The sequence below is a fragment of the Somniosus microcephalus genome, chromosome 16 (genome assembly GCF_052327205.1).
Source record: "Somniosus microcephalus isolate GS21.2 chromosome 16, FLI_Smic_1.0, whole genome shotgun sequence".
NCBI classification, from domain to species: domain Eukaryota; kingdom Metazoa; phylum Chordata; class Chondrichthyes; order Squaliformes; family Somniosidae; genus Somniosus; species Somniosus microcephalus.
This window is the reverse complement of record NC_141002.1, coordinates 54202842-54222450: the sequence shown is the minus strand read 5'-3', so window position 1 is coordinate 54222450 and position 19609 is coordinate 54202842. Positions and strand designations below refer to the sequence as shown.

General features: G+C 45.0%; 1 protein-coding gene across 1 annotated transcript in view; it reads right to left on the bottom strand.

The window, feature by feature from the left end:
* Positions 1-19609, bottom strand: part of mtpn (myotrophin) — an 81034-nt gene that overhangs the window by 20931 nt on the left and 40494 nt on the right. Inside the window, exon 2 of the mRNA XM_086009044.1 lies at positions 8198-8311. Within this exon, the coding sequence (XP_085865170.1) occupies positions 8198-8311 (114 nt within the window). The remainder of the gene's footprint in view (positions 1-8197; positions 8312-19609) is intronic.

The following is a 19609-nucleotide window of genomic DNA, read 5'->3' as shown; positions in this document are numbered from 1 at the left end:
TTTTTAATGCTATCGACACAAGCAAAACTTCCCAAGACTGCATAAATCCAAGGAAATCTCATTAATACAGCTTTTGAAACAGGGTTCGTTCTCAAATTGGTGTTCACCAGGGATCTATATTCAGTTTTTCACCGTATATATTAAATGAAAGAATAGAAAGTTTAGGAGTGAAATCAGGAAGCACTGTTTCACACAAAGGGCAGTGGAAATATGGAACCCGCTCCCCCAAAAGGCTGTGGATGTTGAATCAATTGAAATTTTCAAGACTGAGATTGATAGATTTGTTAGGAAAGGGTATCAAAGGATTTGGAGAAAAGGCAGGTAAGTGGAGTTGAGGTGCAGATCATCTATAAACGAATTAAATGGAGGAACAGACTGGAGGGGTGAATTATCTACTCCTATTCCTGATTCTATTAGTATTAAGGCAACACAGGGTTCAGTCACTGTTTGTAATTACAAGATCAATATATTCTAGCCCACAATTTGAGATTTTAATTAGAGGATCTATAAAATTAGATAAAGATGGTACAAGCACAGATTGCACTTAAAATATCACTCTAGTACTGAAATATTTAAGTTAATAATGTGCAGATGAGTAATATTGTAAAGGAAAATTCAATGGGTGGGGTGAAAGAGTAAAGGGATGATTTCCTTTACGTTTACTACTCTTCCAGTAGTACATTTGACTACTGGGGAAGCATACAACTTATCTTCAAAGAGTTATTGGTTTTGGGCTTGGTATTAGACTTAAGAACATAAGAAATAAAAACATAAGAAATAGGAGGAGTAGGCCACATCGCTGATCTTCTACATCAACTTCACTTCCCCACCAAATCGCCATATCCCTCGATTCCCTTAGTGTCCAAAAATCTATCGATCTCTGTCTTGAATATACTCAACGACTGAGCCTCCACAGCCCTCTGGGGTAGAGAATTCCAATGATTCACAACCCTGAGTGAAGAAATTTCTCTTCATCTCAATCCTCAATGACCGACCCCTTATCTTGAGACTATGACTGCTAGTTCTAGACTCTCTAGCCAGGGGAAGCATCGCACCTTAAAAAAAAAAATTCTGCTTTTCTATTCTTCCTACCAAAATGGATAATTTCAGATTTCCCCACATCATACACCATCTGCCACCTTATTGCCCAATCACTTAATCGGTCTATATTTCTTTGCGTCCTCCGCACAGCTTACTTTCCCACCTAGCTTTGTATCAGCAGCAAACTTGGATACATCACACTCGGTCCCCTCATCCAAGTCATTGATATAGATTGTAAATAGCTGAGGCCTAAGCACTGATCCTTGCGGTATCCCACTACTTACAATCTGCAACCCAAAAATGACCTATTTATTCCTACTCTCTTTTCTGTCCATTAATCAATCCAAACCAATATATCACCTCCAATCCCATGAGCCCAAATCTTGTGTAACAACCTTTTGTGTGGCAACTTATCGCATGCCTTTTGAAAATCCAAATACATTACATCCACTGGTTCCCCCTCATCTACCCTGCTAGCTACACCCTCAAAAAAACTCAGATCTGTCATACACGATTTCCCTTTCATAAAACCATGCTGAGTCTGGCTAATCATATTGGCCCTGAATTTCCGATCGGAGAGTTCCTGCGGGCAGATGCCTCCGATCAGAAAAAAAATCTACGAACCTACCTGCTGGTTCCGTGGATCCCGAGGCTTTCGATCCTGGGCCTCTCCAGGTCTGCGCGGGCAGGGGCCCATGTATCCCAGGGGCGCATGCAGTTCGCAAGCGCCCCTGGGATCACGTGGGCCAGGCGAACCAAAGAAGGGAATCCCCTTCATCCTTTTGACAGGTCTTACACACACACCTGTCAAAAGTATGAATGGGGATCACATTTAAAAACATAAAATACATTTTTTTAAATTACATAATTAAAATGAATTAAAATTCCATTTAATTAAATATTTTAAACAAAAGTTTAATTTTTGGGGGAACATTAAATGTTTTTATGGGGCTAAAAATAAACTTACTGTTTGAAGAGTATATTTAATTTATAAATGAGCTATAAAATTTAATTTTTCTATTTTTTTAAACACACTTAAGCTGGTAAAAGCAGGCCTTATGCTTTTGCCTTATGCCTTTCAGCGGGCAGAAGTTGTGCAAAAAGCGCAACTCTCCACCCGCAGAGGCACTTTTCCAGGGCAGGTGGATGATCGGTCAAGAGAGTTCTTGACAGATCGCAAGTGCCGGGTTTTAGCGCATGCGCTACACATGCCTGAAACCAGCACTTGCGTGGCTCCTACGGGTGTGTACACACCTTGTATGCACCCGTGGGGGTCAGAAAATCTGGCCCATTGATTTTCCAAGTGCCCTGTTGCCATACAATAGATTCTAACATTTTTCCTACGACTGATGGCAGGCTAACTGGCCTGTAGTTCCCTGTTTTCTCTCTCTCTCCTTTCTTGAACAGCGGGGTTACACTTGCTGCCTTCCAATCCACAGGGACCGTTCTAGAATCTAGGGAATTCTGGAAGATCAAAACCAATGCATCCACTATTTCTGCAGCCATCTCTGAAAACTGTAGGATGTAGACCATCAGGTCCAGGGGATTTGTTGGCTTTTGGTCCCATTAATTTCTCCAGTACTTTTTCTTTACTAATATTAATTACTTTAAGTACGTTACTCTCATTAGACCCGTGGTTCCCCATGATTACTGCATTACCCTTGTTACATGCTCCTCTAGTTTCCCGATTTATACTCTGTCCAACACTATAACTACTGTCGGGAGGGCCTATAATCTACTCCAACCAGCATTGTCTCCTCTGTTATTTCTTAGCTCCACCCATGCGGATTTTATATCCTGATTTTCAGTGCCAAGATCCTTTCCCACTACTGTATTTATCTCATCCTTTATCAGGGCTACCCCCTCCTTTTCCATTTTGCCTATCTTTTCTAAAAGTCAAGACTTGACAATCTTCCAACTTGTCTTTGGACCTTCTGAGAATTGCCCAATTTGGCACAGATCTCAGGGCTGCATCTCTGATAAGGAGGTCATGTTGCTGGGAAGAAACAAGATTTCTAGCAGCTTTATCTTTTCCATCTGCAGAATCATTCCTGCTTTTTGGCTAATGTTACACTGTATAATTTTCCATTAAACTAGAGATGAGCTAATGCCAATGTTCAGCCATTTGAATAGTAGAAGGCCCTCTGGTACTAAATACAATGGCCCATATTTTCCGATGCCTACGGGTGTGTATGGGCTGCGTACATACCCGTACGGACCTCGCAAGTGCCGGTTTCAGGTATGCGAAGCGCATGCGCTGAAAACCGGCATTTCCGATCTTGACAGATCGGACGCCTGTCCTGGAGAAGGGCCTCTGCAGGTGGAGAGTTCCGCTTTCTGCAGAACCTCCGCCCGCTGAAAACCTTTAAAAATCTTACGCCTGGTAAAAGCCTTTCTATGGATAGAAACTGCCTCAAGGAGACGGCGTTCAGTCTCAGCGAGCGGGCTCTGCTCCTGAGTAATGGACAAGAGAAGAAGTGAGAGCTGGTACAGCCGTTAACACCATTGGGCTCATCAACACTATCGGCTCCAGCGACACTTTACCAACCTCAGCAACAGTCTCAGACATGCCAACTCTCAGAAATAGTGTCGCTCGCTATAGATTTGCAACTGAAATAAAGCATCACTCATGATCTCGCAACGGAACTCACAAATCTCGAATTTTGAATTTTTTTTGGATACAGGACAACAGGAGGCGCCACTAACAGGTTTGGCTGTGTTTCGTCAGCACAAGTTCCAATCCATTATAGGAACAAAATGGAAGGAGCGTTTAGTACCAAAATCACTTAAAACTCTTAAATACATTCTTTAAAGACTTCTTGGCAAAGAACACCTCAGAGATTACATTGTTAAATTTCTCATCAATAATGCTTTACCTTTGCTTGCTTTACCTTTGCTTTTCTTACACTTATCGTCTCTCCTGGGTTTTCCCTCGCTCTTCTCATGGTGCAGTCCCGATTCCGCCCACTGTTTTTTTTCAGTGGGAGAAATGCATCTTGATCGTTTGGGACCCTGAGAGCCGGAGTGACAGCAAAAGCGGGAGGGCTGAGCCCATATTGGTTGGTAATGTGTCGCTGTTTTATTTATACAGTAACCCAGAGAGCGAGGACTCCCCCACCCCCAGGTGAGCGGTGCTGTCTGCTGACTGGCTCCTGGGCGGACCCCTGGGTCCTCCTTATTACAATGGGCCTCGGCCTCTGTACACCCACCCCAATCTGTTTTTAAACACTGCTAGGATAGGTGTGCAAGCCTTTCTGTGGATAGAAACTGCTTCGACCTTCATATTTTTAATGTGCGGGAATGTCTGTGCGGGCGCGCGCCCGCGTGTGTGAGTGCATGAATGTCTGTGTGCGTGAGTGAGGAATGTTTTTCAGAGTACAGGAAACTTTCGTTTAAGCGGAGGTTAAATGTCCGGAAAGCTCTATCTACCGGCAAAATTCAGGAGCCGTTTCCTATAAGTTTTTTTACTTCTCGTTGCTTTTTTTTTCCAGTCGTGGCTCCCAAGCGTCTAGCTGAAGCTGTTGCTTAGCTACAGAGATGCTTTAAGCTGCGGCCGACTGTTTTGAAGCTGTTGTTAAGCAACAGGGTTTGTTGTTTCATACGGAGCTGAGAAGCTCCGTATGTTTTAACATTAGTGCTGGTTTATACGGCAGTTTTGATGGGACGGCACCAACTCGGTCCAGTCAGTGCCGGATACCAGAAAGTTTCCTGTATTATGATTTAGGATAGTCCTTAGGATAGGATGTGTTTGGTATAGAGTGAGCAGCCCCCTCTTGCAGTGGCAAAGGGCGTGAATGGTAAAGCGATGAAGGACAGACCGACCCCGTAAATCATTTTCAGATGCAGTAATAGTTTCTGTAAAGAGCTCTGACCTGTTAGAAATTAAATAAGCCATTAATGAGGTTTTACCAACTGTCAATATATTGGTTTAGGTTTGGAAAAAGAAAGTACCTCATTATTTATATACCAAATCTCTTGATTTTTAAGAGTTTGACTCGATGAAACGGTGGGGTTGGCATTACTGCAGCCTACTAACTTCAGTATAACTCTACCAAACTCAACAACAGCCTAACTTGAGCAGAACTCTACCAACCTTGGAGACAGTCTCAACATCAGCACCAGCAACAAGTTTCACATTAAGTAGTTAAAACAAACAAAAATAAATAAATAAATATATATTTAATTGTATAACTTTTTTTATACAGAAAAAATACTGGTGTTACAAGGGATCAGTGGCATTTTTATAACGAGAGGGGGGCCACAGAAGCAAAAAGGTTGAGAACCCCCGAATTAGATCGTGGCTGATCTGTATCTTAACTCCATTTACCTGCCATGGTTCCATGTCCCTTAATACTCCTGCCTAACAAAAAATCCATCAATCTCAGTTATGACATGTTTAAATTGACCTATTCGCAACAACTTTTTGAGGACCAGCGTTCCAGATTTTCCACTACCCTTTGGATGAAGAAGTGCATCCTGACATCACACCCGAATGGCCTGGCTCTAATTTGAAAGAATCCAGCATCAGAATGTCAGGCCAGTGCATTAATCATGCAGCCCTTTAGATGGGCATGGAACAAGATGAATAAAATTAGCATATTACAATGAGGCTGGTGCTGCCACCAGCAGTCTCACATTATAACAGGAGAAACATTTGGAAACTTAATCAGGAATAAGGTACTCAAAGATTGTCAACTATAACAGGAGTATTTTCTCAAAGAAGGATAGTCAGACCAACCATTGTCCTGCCCCTTCAATGACATTCAGACACTTATGCTTAGATCTTACTTACATTAATCTCTGCTCCCATTTGCGTGCCTTTTTTATTCACTGCAAACAGTGGCACCTGAACCTGTGCATTCAATTCCATAGCCCGAATTCATTCTTTCAGTGATGATCCAGCCGATGCACTTTCATTATCAACTCAGCAATTGGCTGGAACAATTGTTTATAACTTTTCAGAATTCTAAGAGCATCTATTAGGCCTCTCCCCCACTTGATCTTTCATCTTCAAGTAAAAAGAACAATTTTCTTTCACAACCATAACCTTTCAACCCCAATATCATTCTCGTGAGTCTTCACATGGCTGATATTCTTTGTAAATTCCTCGAATATGTTGTCACTTCCTAAATCTATGCCCATGATTCCTGCTACTCCAAGTTTGAATCTCTCCAATCAATATAAAACATATACTGAATCCACTTTATCTATACACTGATATGTTAAAAAAAAGGCTTTCCCGTTTAAATCCATGCAGTCTGATTATAGAAACATAGAAGATAGGAGCAGGGGTAGGCCATTCGGCCCCTCGAGCCTGCTCCGCCATTCAATGCGATCATGGCTGATCATCCAAATTCAGTACCCTGTCCCTGCCTTCTCCCCATATCCCTTGATCCCTTTAGCCTTAAGAAATATATCCAACTCCTTCTTGAATATATTTAATGAACTGGCCTCCACCGCCCTCTGTGGCAGAGAATTCCACAGGTTCACCACTCTCTGGGTGAAGAAATTCCTCCTCATCTCAGTCCTAAATGGCTTACCCCTTATCCTTAGACTATGCCCCCTAGTTCTGGACTCCCCAGCCATCGGAAACATCCTTCCTGCATCTAGTCTGTCCAGGCCTGACAGAATTTTATAGGTTTCGATGAGATCCCCTCTCAATCTTCTAAACTCGTGAGTACAAGCCCAATCGACACAATCTCTCCTCATACGTCATTCCTGCCATCCCAGGTATCAGCCTGGTGAATCTTCGCTGCACTCCTTCCATGGCAAGAACATCCTTCCTCAGATAAGGCGACCAAAACTGCACACAATACTCAAGGTGCGGTCTCACCAAGGCCCTGTACAACTGCAGCAAGACATCCTTGTTCCTGTACTCGAACCCTCTTGCTACGAAGGCCAACATACCATTTGCCTTCTTAACCGCCTGCTGCACCTGTATGCTTACCTTCAGCGACTGGTGCACAAGAACACCCAGGTCTCTTTGCACTTCCCCTTCTCCCAATCTATTGCCATTCAAATAACAATCTGCCTTCCTGTTTTTGCCACCAAAGTGGATAACCTCACATTTATCCACATTATAATGCATTTGCCATGTTTCTGCCCAATCACCCAACCTGTCCAAATCGTACTGGAGTTTCACGACATCCTCCTCACAGCACACACGCCCACCCAGCTTTGTGTCGTCTGCAAATTTGGAGATACTACATCCAATTCCCTCATCCAGATCATTAATATATATTGTGAACAGCTGGGGTCCTAGGACCGATCCTTGCAGTAGCCCACTAGTCACTGCCTGCCACTTGGAAAACGACCCGTTTATTATCTCGTACCTCTCTCAAAGTGTTCACTATTTCTATCGTAAACTGGTCTATCATTTCCTGGTACATCCCTTTCGCAAAGAAAGGTGCAACACATTTGTCACCTTCCAATCCTTGGGCTCTGGAAGGCAAATTTTCCAATCTACACTGCAGGTAGGGATCCTGGTCAGAAATTCCAATGTACGCTGGCAGAATTTTCTGGCCATTAAAACTAATGTTGGATACTTGCGGACGGTGCACACCTAAATTTCTGATCATGTGCTATTGGTGGGCAAGGCTCAAAGTCAGCCCTTATTCTTGCTCCTAAACAGGTTTGGAAAATTCTGGTTACTGCCTCTGCCAACTGCTCTCCAAACCCCTTCAGTACTCCAGGATGCATACCACCCATCTGGGCCTAGTAACTTCTTCCTTTAGTCCCATTAACTTTTTTAATATTAATGTCTTTTGAACATGAAACTATATTGGTCACTAACATGCTTGTGTATGGTTTTATTCAACCATATCCAGTGCTCTATCGAAAGTCTGCGATGAAGCAGCAGTCAGGGCCACAGAGTTCAACCGTGCATCTTGTACATTTATGTAAAGCATTTAGTTTTGTGAATGTTTTGGCAGGGTACCTGGTTTAAATCAATTAGAAAATACATTTTAATCAGTCTAGAGTACAGAATCCAAAGACCATTAGAAAACTGGACAAACATTTGGAAACTTAATCAGGAATAAGGTACTCAAAGATTGTCAACTATAACAGGAGTATTTTCTCAAAGAAGGATAGTCAGACCAACCATTGTCCTGCCCCTTCAATGACATTCAGACACTTATGCTTAGATCTTACTTACATTAATCTCTGCTCCCATTTGAATCAGGAACTCCAGAACCTCAAGCTGGCCACAATCTGCTGCAAAGTGGATGGCGTGCCGACCAGCTACTTCTATCTTGTTCACATCTACACCCTGAAGGCAGAAGATGCAAAAAATGGCTTAGTATGAACATAAACACAAAATGTGCAACAGTCATGATTGGTATTCAACAATATAACCACAAGATCTGATAAACACACAAGCCCGGCATGGGCTCGACAGACCTCCTTCTGTGCTGTAACCATTCTAATCTTTATTACACTTCAGTTGATCAGTGAAATTAAATTGACTTAAATGTCTCAATGTACATGAAAAAGCACTGGACTAAATAACCAGGCAGGAGAGAACCAATGTACATTACAGCACAATATCTGCAAGTTATATCTTCTTTGAAAATAATAATTCTATGGCTTTTAGAATAGAAACTGGTCTTCTAGAGAGCTGGAAGATCTCTGCACAACTGAAAATCTCTCAGAATATCTTATGATCATTGACAGAAGAGCTGCTGCTCAAAGGGCCATCCAGAATAGTCTTAATTTAAGTTGAAAAAGTGCAACATCCCCACCGACACCTGGGAATCCCTGGCCCAAGACCACACAAAGTGGAGGAGAAGCATCCGGGAAGGCACCGAACACCTCGAGTCTCTTCGCCGGGAGCAAGCGGAAGCCAAGCGCAAACAGTGGAAGGAGCGCACGTCAACCCAAGCACCCCACCCACCTGTGACAGAGACTGTAGGTCCCGCATTGGACTCATCAGTCACCTGAGAATTCATTTTTAATGTGGAAGCAAGTCATCCTCAGTTCTGAGGGACTGCCTAAAACGAGAAGAATTCTCCTAATATGTGATAAAAAACCATTTATAGAAGACCCATCCCAAGCTTCTCCCACGATATTCTCCCTCAACCTCTGCACTGAGCAACTCCTCATCCTTGGCGATTTCAATCTGCATCTCAGCTGCTTTTACCTTCTCTCCTCCAAATTCACTGTCCTCCCTAAACCTTCCCCTCCATTTGAACTCTCTACCCATATTCATGGTCACCCCCTCAAACTCACCATTTCCCAGGACGCCTCTACTCCCATGATTTTGATCACCGACCTGGCTATCTCCGGCCACTTCCTCGCACCCCTCACCACCCACATTCCTCTTTCTTCTTTCAATTAACTTCCTCTGCACCTGCTTCACAAAAAAATCTCCAAAGTCGCTTACAATTGTACTCTCAAACTCCCAACTGCCTAACCATTTGCGCACTACTCATCACAATACATCAGCAACTGATGATATACGCAACCATTGCCTCGCTTCCATCTTCAACGTCTGCAGCTCAGTGAAAGCGTCACTGTCTCTCAGCATGGTCATTCGCCCCTTTAAAAAAAAAAAAAAAAATTCGTTAATGGGCTCTGGGCATCGCCGGCAAGGCCAGCATTTATTGCTCATCCCTAATTGCATTTGAGAAGGTGGTGGTGAGCCGCCTTCTTGAACCGCTGCAGACGTGAGGTGAAGGTGCTCCCACAGTGCTGTTAGGTAGGGAGTTCCAGGATTTTGACCCAGCGATGATGAAGGAATGGCGATATACTTCCAAGTCAGGGTGGTGTGTGACTTGGAGGGGAACTTGGAGGTGGCGGTGTTCCCATGCGCCTGCTACCCTTGTCCTTCTAGGTGGTAGAGGTCGCAGGTTTGGGAGTTGCTGCATTGCATCTTGTAGATGGTACACACTGCAGCCACGGTACGCCAGTGGTGGAGGGAGTGAATGTTTAAGGTGGTGGATGGGGTGCCAATCAAGTGGGCTGTTTTGCCTAGATGGTGTCGAGCTTCTTGTGTTGTTGGAGCTGCACTCATCCAGGCAAGTGGAGAGTATTCCATCACACACTTTACTTGTGCCTTGTAGATGCTGGAAAGGCTTTGGGTAAAGGCTTTGGGGAGTCAGGAGGTAAGACAATAACCGCAGAATACCCAGCCTCTGACCTGCTCTTGTTGCCACAGTATTTATGTGGCTGGTCTAGTTAAGTTTTTTTCAATGGTGACCCCCAGGATGTTGATGGTGGGGGATTTGGCGATGGTATTGCCGTTGAATGTCAAGGGGCGGTGGTTAGACTCGTCATTGCCTGGCACTTCTGTGACACGAATGTTACCTGCCACTTATCAGCCCAAGCCTGAATGTCGTCCAGGTCTTGCTGCATGCGGCCATTGACTGCTTCATTATCTGAGGAGTTGTGAATGGCACTGAACACTGTGCAGTCATCAGCAAACATCCTCACTTCTGATCTTCTGATAGAGGATAGGTCATTGATGAAGCAGCTGAAGGTTGTTGGGCCTAGGACACTGCCCTGAGGAACTCCTGCAGCGATGTCCTGGGGCTGTGATGATTGACCACCAACCACCACAACCATCTTCCTTTGTGCTAGGTATGACTCCAGCCAGTGGAGAGTTTCTCCATCACCCCCCCCGCCCCCCCACTTCCCATTGACTTCAGTTTTACTAGGGCTCCTTGATGCCACACTTGGTCAAATGCTGCCTTGATGTCAAGGTCAGTCACTCTCACCTCACCTCTGGAATTCAGCTCCTTTGTCCATGTTTGGACCAAGGCTGTAATGCGGTCTGGAGCCGAGTGGTCCTGGCGGAACCCAAACTGGGCATCCGTGAGCAGGGTATTAGTGAGTAAGTGCCGCTTGATAGCACTGTCAACGACTCCTTCCATTACTTTGCCGATGATTGAGAGTAGACTGATGGGGCAGTAATTGGCCAGATTGGATTTGTCCTGCTTTTTATGACCATCTTTGATTCCTTAAGTTGAAGATGCGGAAACATGAACATTTCTGGTGCACAACTGACATAACGATCCACTGCCAGAGCTGGCTCAGCTATCCATTGCCAGATCTAGCTCAACCACATTAAGCGCGACCTTACAGAATCATAGAAATTTATGGCACCGAAGGAGGCCATTCGGCCCATCGTGTCTGTGCCCGCCAAGAGCTATCCAGCCTAATCCCACTTTCCAGCTCTTAGTCCGTAGGCCTGTTGGTTACAGCACTTCAAGTGCATTTCCAAGTACTTTTTAAATGTGATGAGGGTTTCTGCCTCTACCATCCTTTCAGGCAGTGAGTTCCAGACCCCACCACCCTCTGGGTGAAAAATGTTCTTGTCAATTCCCCTCTAATCCTTCTACCAATTACTTTAAATCTATGCCCCCTGGTTACCGACTTATTATTTTCTCTGCTAAAACTGCCCACTATTCTTGGATCACCCTGGAGGACAAAGGTAACTCCAGGCTCATTTTCTCTATCGACCACCTCCTTAAATCTCTTTCCCCTGCCCTTCCACCCTCATCTCCAACATGCACAAGAAGCTCATAGATTTCTGTCACCAATACAGAGATCATTTGTTCAGCTGTCACTACTGCTTCACTTCTTCATTTGCCTACAAGGCTAAACCTTCCTCCAATCCTGATCCGACTCTAGCCCCAAACCGGTTTCTTTTTAGTTTCTCCCCCATCTTCTCTGCGGTCTCTCCAAGCTCTTCTCATCCACGAGACCCATCAACCCCATTACCACTATTTTTAAGAGGCTATATAGATGCATGTTGCTGCATTAGTAGGAGCTACCTATAGTTGCTGTTTCTTCAGAAGCAACATAGGTCAGTGAGGATGGGAGAGCAGGATAGGATATGGGCAGCAGAGTTTTAAACAAGCTGAAATTTATGGAGGGTGGAATATGGGAGGCTGAACAAGACAGCACTGGTGTAAATAAAGTTTTGGGGTGACAAAAGCCTGAATGAATGTTTCAGAGTGGATGGGCTGAGGCTGGTGCAGAGGCAGGCCATAGTACAGTTGTGGAAGTAGGTGGTCTTTGTGAAGGAGAGGCTACAAGGTCTACACAATTTCCAAAATATTTGAGTCCATGGGTTTTATGGCCATTGAAACTGTAATTGGTCAAACAGCAAGCTCAATAGGGTCAGAGAATACCTCTACTTCTTCCAAAAGCAAAAAATGCTGTAATTCCCCTCTTCCTCTGTGCTCCAACTGGCATACAAACTCCTTAAACCCTTCTCCGATTTTACCGTGGGATATTCTGATCGGCAGTGAAGTGCTCTACCACCGAGCATTAAATGGTATCAGATCTCCAGCGTTGTTGCTCATAGCAAGTCAGAAGTTGTACTGTTCTACAAGGACAGAAGCTTTCTACCATGCAAAACACAATGTATTATTCTGTTAAGGGATGGACTATGTATTACCTGGCCTGCCCCTTTAAGGCTACAAGACCTCATTGCTATAAATAGACGCACTGAGGTAAATTAGAACACAATTGTTTTTTCACACTATGAGGTCAATTGCTGGAGAAGTTATTTTGAAATCAACAAGAAAATACTTTTTTAGTGTCCTGTGTTAGGACATGAGGCCAGTGTTATCTAATAGAAATTGCTGACTAGCCACAGGCATGGCTACGGTGACACTGTTTTAGCCACATGCATTAATTTTAGTAGACAACACCTTACTAAGATGGGAGGGAAAAGTAGTGAGTGAGGAGGACATAAAAAACATGCAAGGGGACATAGACAGGCTAAGTAAGTGGGCAGAGATTTGGCAGATGGAATACAATACTGGAAAGTGTGAGGTTATGCACTTTGGCAGGAAAAATCGTAGAGCAAGTTATTATCTTAATGGCAAGAAACTGGAAAGTACTGAAGTACAAAGGGATCTGGGGGTCCTGGTGCACGAAACTCAAAAGGTTAGTATGCAGGTGCAGCAAGTGATTAAGAAGGCCAATGGAATGTTGGCTTTCATTGCTAGGGGGATAGAATATAAAAATAGGGAGGTATTGCTTCAGTTGTACAAGGTATTGGTGAGACCGCACCTGGAATACTCCATACAGTTTTGGTGTCCATACTTAAGAAAAGACATACTTGCTCTCGAGTCAGTACAAAGAAGGTTCACTCAGTTAATCCCGGGGATGAGGGGATGGACATATGAGGAGAGGTTGAGTAGATTGGGACTCTACTCATTGGAGTTCAGAAGAATGAGAGGCGATCTTATTGAAACATATAAGATTGTGAAGGGGTTGGATCGGGTGGATGCGGGGAGGATGTTCCCAATGATGGGTGAAACTAGAATTAGGGGGCATAGTCTTAGAATAAGGGGCTGCTCTTTCAAAACTGAGATGAGGAGGAACTACTTCACTCAGAGGGTGGTAGGTCCATGGAATATGCTGCCCCAAAAAGCTGTAGAAGCTACATCACTACATAAATTTAAAACAGAAATAGACAGTTTCCTAGAAGTAAAGGGAATTAAGGGTTACGGGGAGCGGGCAGGAATTTGGACATGAGTCTAGGTTCGGATCGGACATGGCCCTGTGGGTAGCGGAGCGGGCCCAGGGGCCGTGTAGCCTGATCCTGCTCCTATTTCGTGTGTCTAATTCTGTTAGATTCAGGAGATGGTTCTGTGATAGTAGATTGGCGGTTAGGATCAGATCAGCCATGATCTTATTGAATGGCGGAGCAGGCTCGAGGGGCCGATTGGCCTACTCCTGCTCCTATTTCTTATGTTCTTACATACTCTTGCACAATACAGGTAAATATATTTCACATGTATATTTGTTTAATATTTACCACCATTTAGTAACCAAGGAAGTTAAGCACTCAATGATCAAAAGACACTTGCACACAACATGTGAATAGGAGGATTGAGATCACATGCCCAACAATGGTGTAGATTACTCATTTTTTATTTACTAATGAGAAATGCAATCATCCACACCTGGATTCCCAATTAGCCACATGTGGCTATTGGCTAATGTATTGGACAACACTGCACTAGGAAGTGTGGTGACAGTACATAGCGAGCAACTTATAAATTAATTTACGGTAACAGACTAGCAATTCTTGAACAAAAGACAAGAATAACTGCTGCTTAGAATAAGGGAAGTTGGCTCTCCGTTTTACTTTAAATAGCTTTGCTTCCTGTACAAATCAACCACAGTTCTGCAGGCTGCCTACTCAGTTGACTGCAGAGTTTTCAGAGTAGTCTTAAACAGAGGGCTAAAGTTGGGAATTTAGAGAGTGGAAATCTCTGCTAAGTACTGGGTGTGTACTAGCTGTAAAAGGTGAAACTTAGTTTAACATTTTGAATTCAACTTAGAACTTTAAAAACTGTAGTTAACAGTAACTGCCCGTCAGTGGCAGTAAACTGTCAGTCAGCTGTAAGGGTTTGTCTTGAATAGGTGCTAATTACTGTGAGCCGAGTCTGCACTTGGAACTTGGGTGTGGCTCCACGGCTATAAAAGTAAACACTATCTGCTGATGCACAGAGTGGTCTTAAACAGAGTGCACTTAAACTGAGTATTAAAGTTGGGAATTTGGAGAGAGTGGGAAGGAGGGACTGCTTTTTGCCTCCAAGATAGGGATGGCAGTGGAGGTGGTGTGCCACAACTGCAGCATGTGGAAGTTTGTGAAGAGCATTGTGATCGCGGACAACCACATCTGCAGTTAAGTGTCTGCATCTTGAGGAACTTCAGCTCAGAGTTGTTGAGCTGGAGTCCGAGGTGCAGACATTGCAGGACATCAATGAGGGGGGCGTGCTACCTGGACACTTTGATCTAGGAGGCAGTCACACCCCTTAGGTCAGATAGTGGTACAGGTCTGGTTAGTGGTCAGGGACAGGAGGGTGTGACTGCAACTCACGCAGGTAAGGGGACCCCAGGTGCAGTGCTGGAGGAGCCTCCGCCTTTGCCCTTATCCAACAGGTTACGAGGTTCTTGCTGCCTGTGTGGATGGGGACAAAGTCTGCAGGGTGGATGAGCAAACTGACCGTTCAAGTGGGGTGGGGTGGTTGTAGGAACCAACAACATAGCAGAACCCCATTCGTAGTTCCACCTGAGAGTTAGAGGAGCTAGGGTTTAAATTAAAACGCAGAACCTCAAAGGTAATAATCTTTGGATTGTTACGTGAGCCACGTGCAAATTGGCATAGGGACAAGCAGATCAAAGAGTTAAGTGTGTGGCTCAAAGAGTGGTGTGGGAGGAAGGGGTTTCGATTCATGGGGCACTGGCACCAGTACTGGGGAAAAGAAGGAGCTGTTCTGTTGGGATGGGCTCCACTTAAACCGGGCTGGGACTAGTGTCCTGGCAAATCGAATAACTAGGGCTGTAGATAGGGCTTTAAACTAAAAGGGAGGGGAGATTTAGAAATCTGAAGAGAAAAGTCAAGGCAATGGAGCAGTGCAGCAATTTGGGTAAAGATAAGCAGAGTGTGACAGGAAGGGACAGAGTTTAACGGTAATAGTGCATCAGTGAATAAGATGAAAGCAGGGAACAATAAAGACTCTTTATCTGAATGCACGAAGCATTCGTAACAAGATAAACTAATTAGTGGCAGAGAGATAAATGGGCTTGATGCAGTAGCCATTACAGAGACGTTGTTGCAAGGTGACCAAGGTTGGGAACTAAATATTCCAGGGTACTCTCAAAAAGACAGGCAGAATGGAAAAGGAGTGTGGGGAGAAAAGAGAGGTAGCCCTCATAATAAAGGATGACAAGGACAGTAGTGAGAAAGGATCTTGCCTCGGAAGATCAGGAAGTAGAATCAGTATGGGTGGTGTTATGTATTGTGTGTTCTCCTCCCACCTGTGGTGGTGCTGTCACAGGAGATAAATGGTTGGGTGTTCTCTGTTAAGTTTAGCTCTCTTTGTTCGGAACTTTCCAGAACTTCCTTTCCTTCCAATAAAGCACTTCATGTTTGAATCTCTGAGTTCTGAGTCCTAAATTGTGTCTAGGTAGAAAGGTACCGACACAAGTGGCAACGGGGAGCGGATGAATCTGCGTACGTTACGGGTGCAGTGAGTAAACAGAAAATTTAATTTGAAACGTGAGATGGCTACTATATTAGGAAACATCGGTGATTTTGATGAAAATGTGGAGCAATGGAGCGCATATACGGAACGTTTTGACTATTTTGTATTGGCGAATGCGGTGGCAAATGAAAAGGTCGTGCCTACCTTTGAGTGTAATCGGGCCGAAGACATTCAATTTACTTCGCAGCCTCGTGCAGCCAGATAAGCCAGGAGCTAAAACATATAAGCAACTAGTGGAAATTCTTGGAGCACATTTTTCACCAAAACCTCTGTGAAATCTAAATCTCTCAGCAATAACCAAACGGAATCAAGAGGAGGGGGAATCCGTGATGATGTTTATTGCTGCTTTAAAAAGGTTGTCGGAACACTGCCAGTTCAAGGAGGTGCTGAATGACACCATTAGAGACAGACTTGTGTGTGGTCTGCAAAATGCAGCCACACAGAAGCGCCTTCTTACCGAGGACAACCTTACTCTTGAAAAGGCCATTGAAGTTAGTGTCTCCATGGAGATGGCGGAAAAGGAGGCTCACCAGTTCAGTTCAACAGGGAGAGTTCACAAGGTGTCGTCTGAGCCTAAAGGTGCACGGAACGGCACATGTTACCGTTGTGGGAAAACGGGCCATCACGCTAATGACTGCTGGTGTACGGAGCTGGAATGCCGAAATTGTGGCAAAAAGGGTCACATTGAACACGCCTGTAGAGGTAAAAGAACAGACAGAGCTGGGAAGCAAAATGTCTGTATTTGGACAAGAGAGGAAAAAGAGTGTTCATTCAGTGCAGTATGATGGAACAAGCAAAACAGAGGGGAGCGACACCTCTGAAGAGGAAGAGGTGCACATACTGACGGTTGCAGGTGATTCAAATGGCTACTGGGTGTCACCACTGGTGGAGGGACAATCAGTACGGATGGAGGTGGACACAGGCGCGGCTGTGTCCCTTGTTTCAGACACTGTCTGCAACAAAATGCTAAAGCATCTTACCCTTCAGCCAACAAACATTGTGCTAAAGATGTATACCGGCGAACCTGTGGCCATGAGAGGCGTCATTGAGGTGACAGTTAAATTGAACGGACAGACTGCAAAATTGCCACTATATGTGGTAAAGGGAAATTACCCATCGCTACTGGGACGTGCGTGGCTAGAGAAAATCACGCTGGACTGGCCTGCAGTCCGCATGATGTCAAAAGGGGAGTCAGGTCTGACTGCAGTGTTAAACAAACATGCAGAACTCTTCAATGGGGAACTTGGGAGCATGGAAAAGATCAGCGTGAGACTGGACATTAAACCTGATAGCAAGCCGAAGTTTCACAAAGCCCGACCTGTACCCTATGCAATTAGGCCAAAAGTTGAGGCTAACTTGAAGGCTTTAGTCGAGAATGGAGTCCTGGAGCCTGTGAGCGTGAGCAAATGGGCCACACCCATTGTTCCTGTCCTGAAAAAGGATGGATCTGTTCGAATCTGCGGGGATTTTAAAGTGACTATTAACCCGGTGCTGTCTGTGGAACAGTACCCTCTTCCCCTCATTGATGATCTTTTTACAGGCCTGGCCGGAGGGCAAAAGTTCAGCAAAATAGACTTATGCCAGGCTTATCTACAAATGCATGTCGATGACAAATCAAAGGAGCTGCTGACAATTGTGACACACAAGGGGCTATACAGGTACTGCCGCCTTCCGTTTGGAATTACGTCGGCCCCTGCTCTATTCCAAAGGGCAATGGATCAGATTTTGAGTGGACTGCCAGGAGTCCAGTGCTACCTGGACGACATCCTTGTCACTGGGACAAATGAGGATCATCTTCTGAACTTGGATGCGACACCACAACGACTGAAAGAGTACGGACTCAGAGTTCGTAAAGACAAATGTGAATTCTTTCAGTCTTCAGTTGAGTACCTGGGGCATGTGATTGACGCTACTGGCCTGCATAAGGCGCCGTCAAAGGTCAAGGCGATCGTGGAGGCCCCAGCACCCCAGAATGTGAGCCAGTTACGTTCATTTCTGGGGCTACTTAACTACTATGGGAAGTTTATTCCAGACTTAGCAACATTGCTGAAGCCGTTACATCAGTTGCTATGTCAAGGCAAAACATGGAAATGGACTGAACTGTGCAATGAAGCTTTCGCCCAAGCAAAGAAAGCATTGCTGAAATCGGAGGTCCTGACACACTTCGACCCAAAGCTACCCGTGCAGCTAGCATGTGATGCATCACAATATGGTGTGGGAGCAGTCATATCCCACATCATGCCTTCGGGTGAAGAGAAACCTATCGCCTTCGCATCACGCACCTTGAACAAGGCCGAGAGTAATTATGCGCAGATCGAGCGCGAGGCCTTGGGAATCGTTTTATGAATTCGAAAATTTCATCAGTACCTGTTTGGGAGAAGGTTCACACTCCTGACGGACCACCGTCCATTGACTTCAATCTTCGGGCCCCACATCGGAATTCCGTCTCTCGCTGCAAGCAGGATGCAAAGGTGGGCTTTACTGTTGTCAGGACACATACGACATCAAATATCGCAAATCAGACTTGCACGGCAACGCAGACGGTCTCTCGAGGCTACCCTTGCCTGTTACTCCCCCAGAGCCTCATCAGATAGACATCTTCTACTTTAGACAAGTGGAGGGAGCACCTGTCACTGCAGTTCAGGTGCGAAGGTACACCCGCAACAATCCAGTCCTGTCTGAGGTAATGGACGATGTCATTCAAGGGAGAGCTATAGGAGATTCTCCTAGTTTGAAACCTTACGTTTCAAAAAGAAATGAGCTCTCTGTCCAGGCAGGTTGTCTTCTTTGGGGACGCTGTGTCATCATTCCGCCACCTCTGAGGGAACCTATACTGCAACAACTTCATACAGGCCACAGTGGGATGGTTCAGATGAAGGAAATGGCAAGAAGCTACTTCTGGTGGCCAGGTCTCGATGGGAATATTGAGGAGAAAGCCAAAACATGTTCCCCATGTCAAAGGGTCCGGAATGTTCCACAGCTGGCAACCCTACACCCCTGGGATTGGCCTGCAGAAGTGTGGCAGTGAGTATATGTGGACTTCGCCGGTCCTTTCGAAGCGAAGATGTTTATGGTGGTTGTGGACGCTCGTAGCAAGTGGCCGGAGGTCGCTGTGATGAGGTCTACCACGGCAGATAAAACAATTGAGAAACTCGGTGAGATGTTCAGCCGTTATGGGTCACTGGAACAACTCGTAAGTGACAACGGTCCACAATTTGTATCACAGGAGTTTGCAACCTTCCTGCATGTGAATGGTGTCCAACACATCAGGTCTGCGCCCTATCATCCCTCTACTAACGGCCAGGCAGAAAGGTTTGTGCAAACTTTGAAGCACGCCTTGAAGGCATCGCAAGGTCAGGGCTTAATCCACCAACGTCTGAACAGCTTCCTGTTGTCCTACAGGAACGAGCCGCATGCCACAACCAAAACTTCCCCCGCTTCGCTCATGATGAAGAGGCAGTTGCGGACAAGTTTTGACTTACTCAAACCTCCAAGGGCAGAACAGGTTGTCCATTGTCAACAACAAGCTCAAGTTGAAAAGAGAGAGAAGAGCC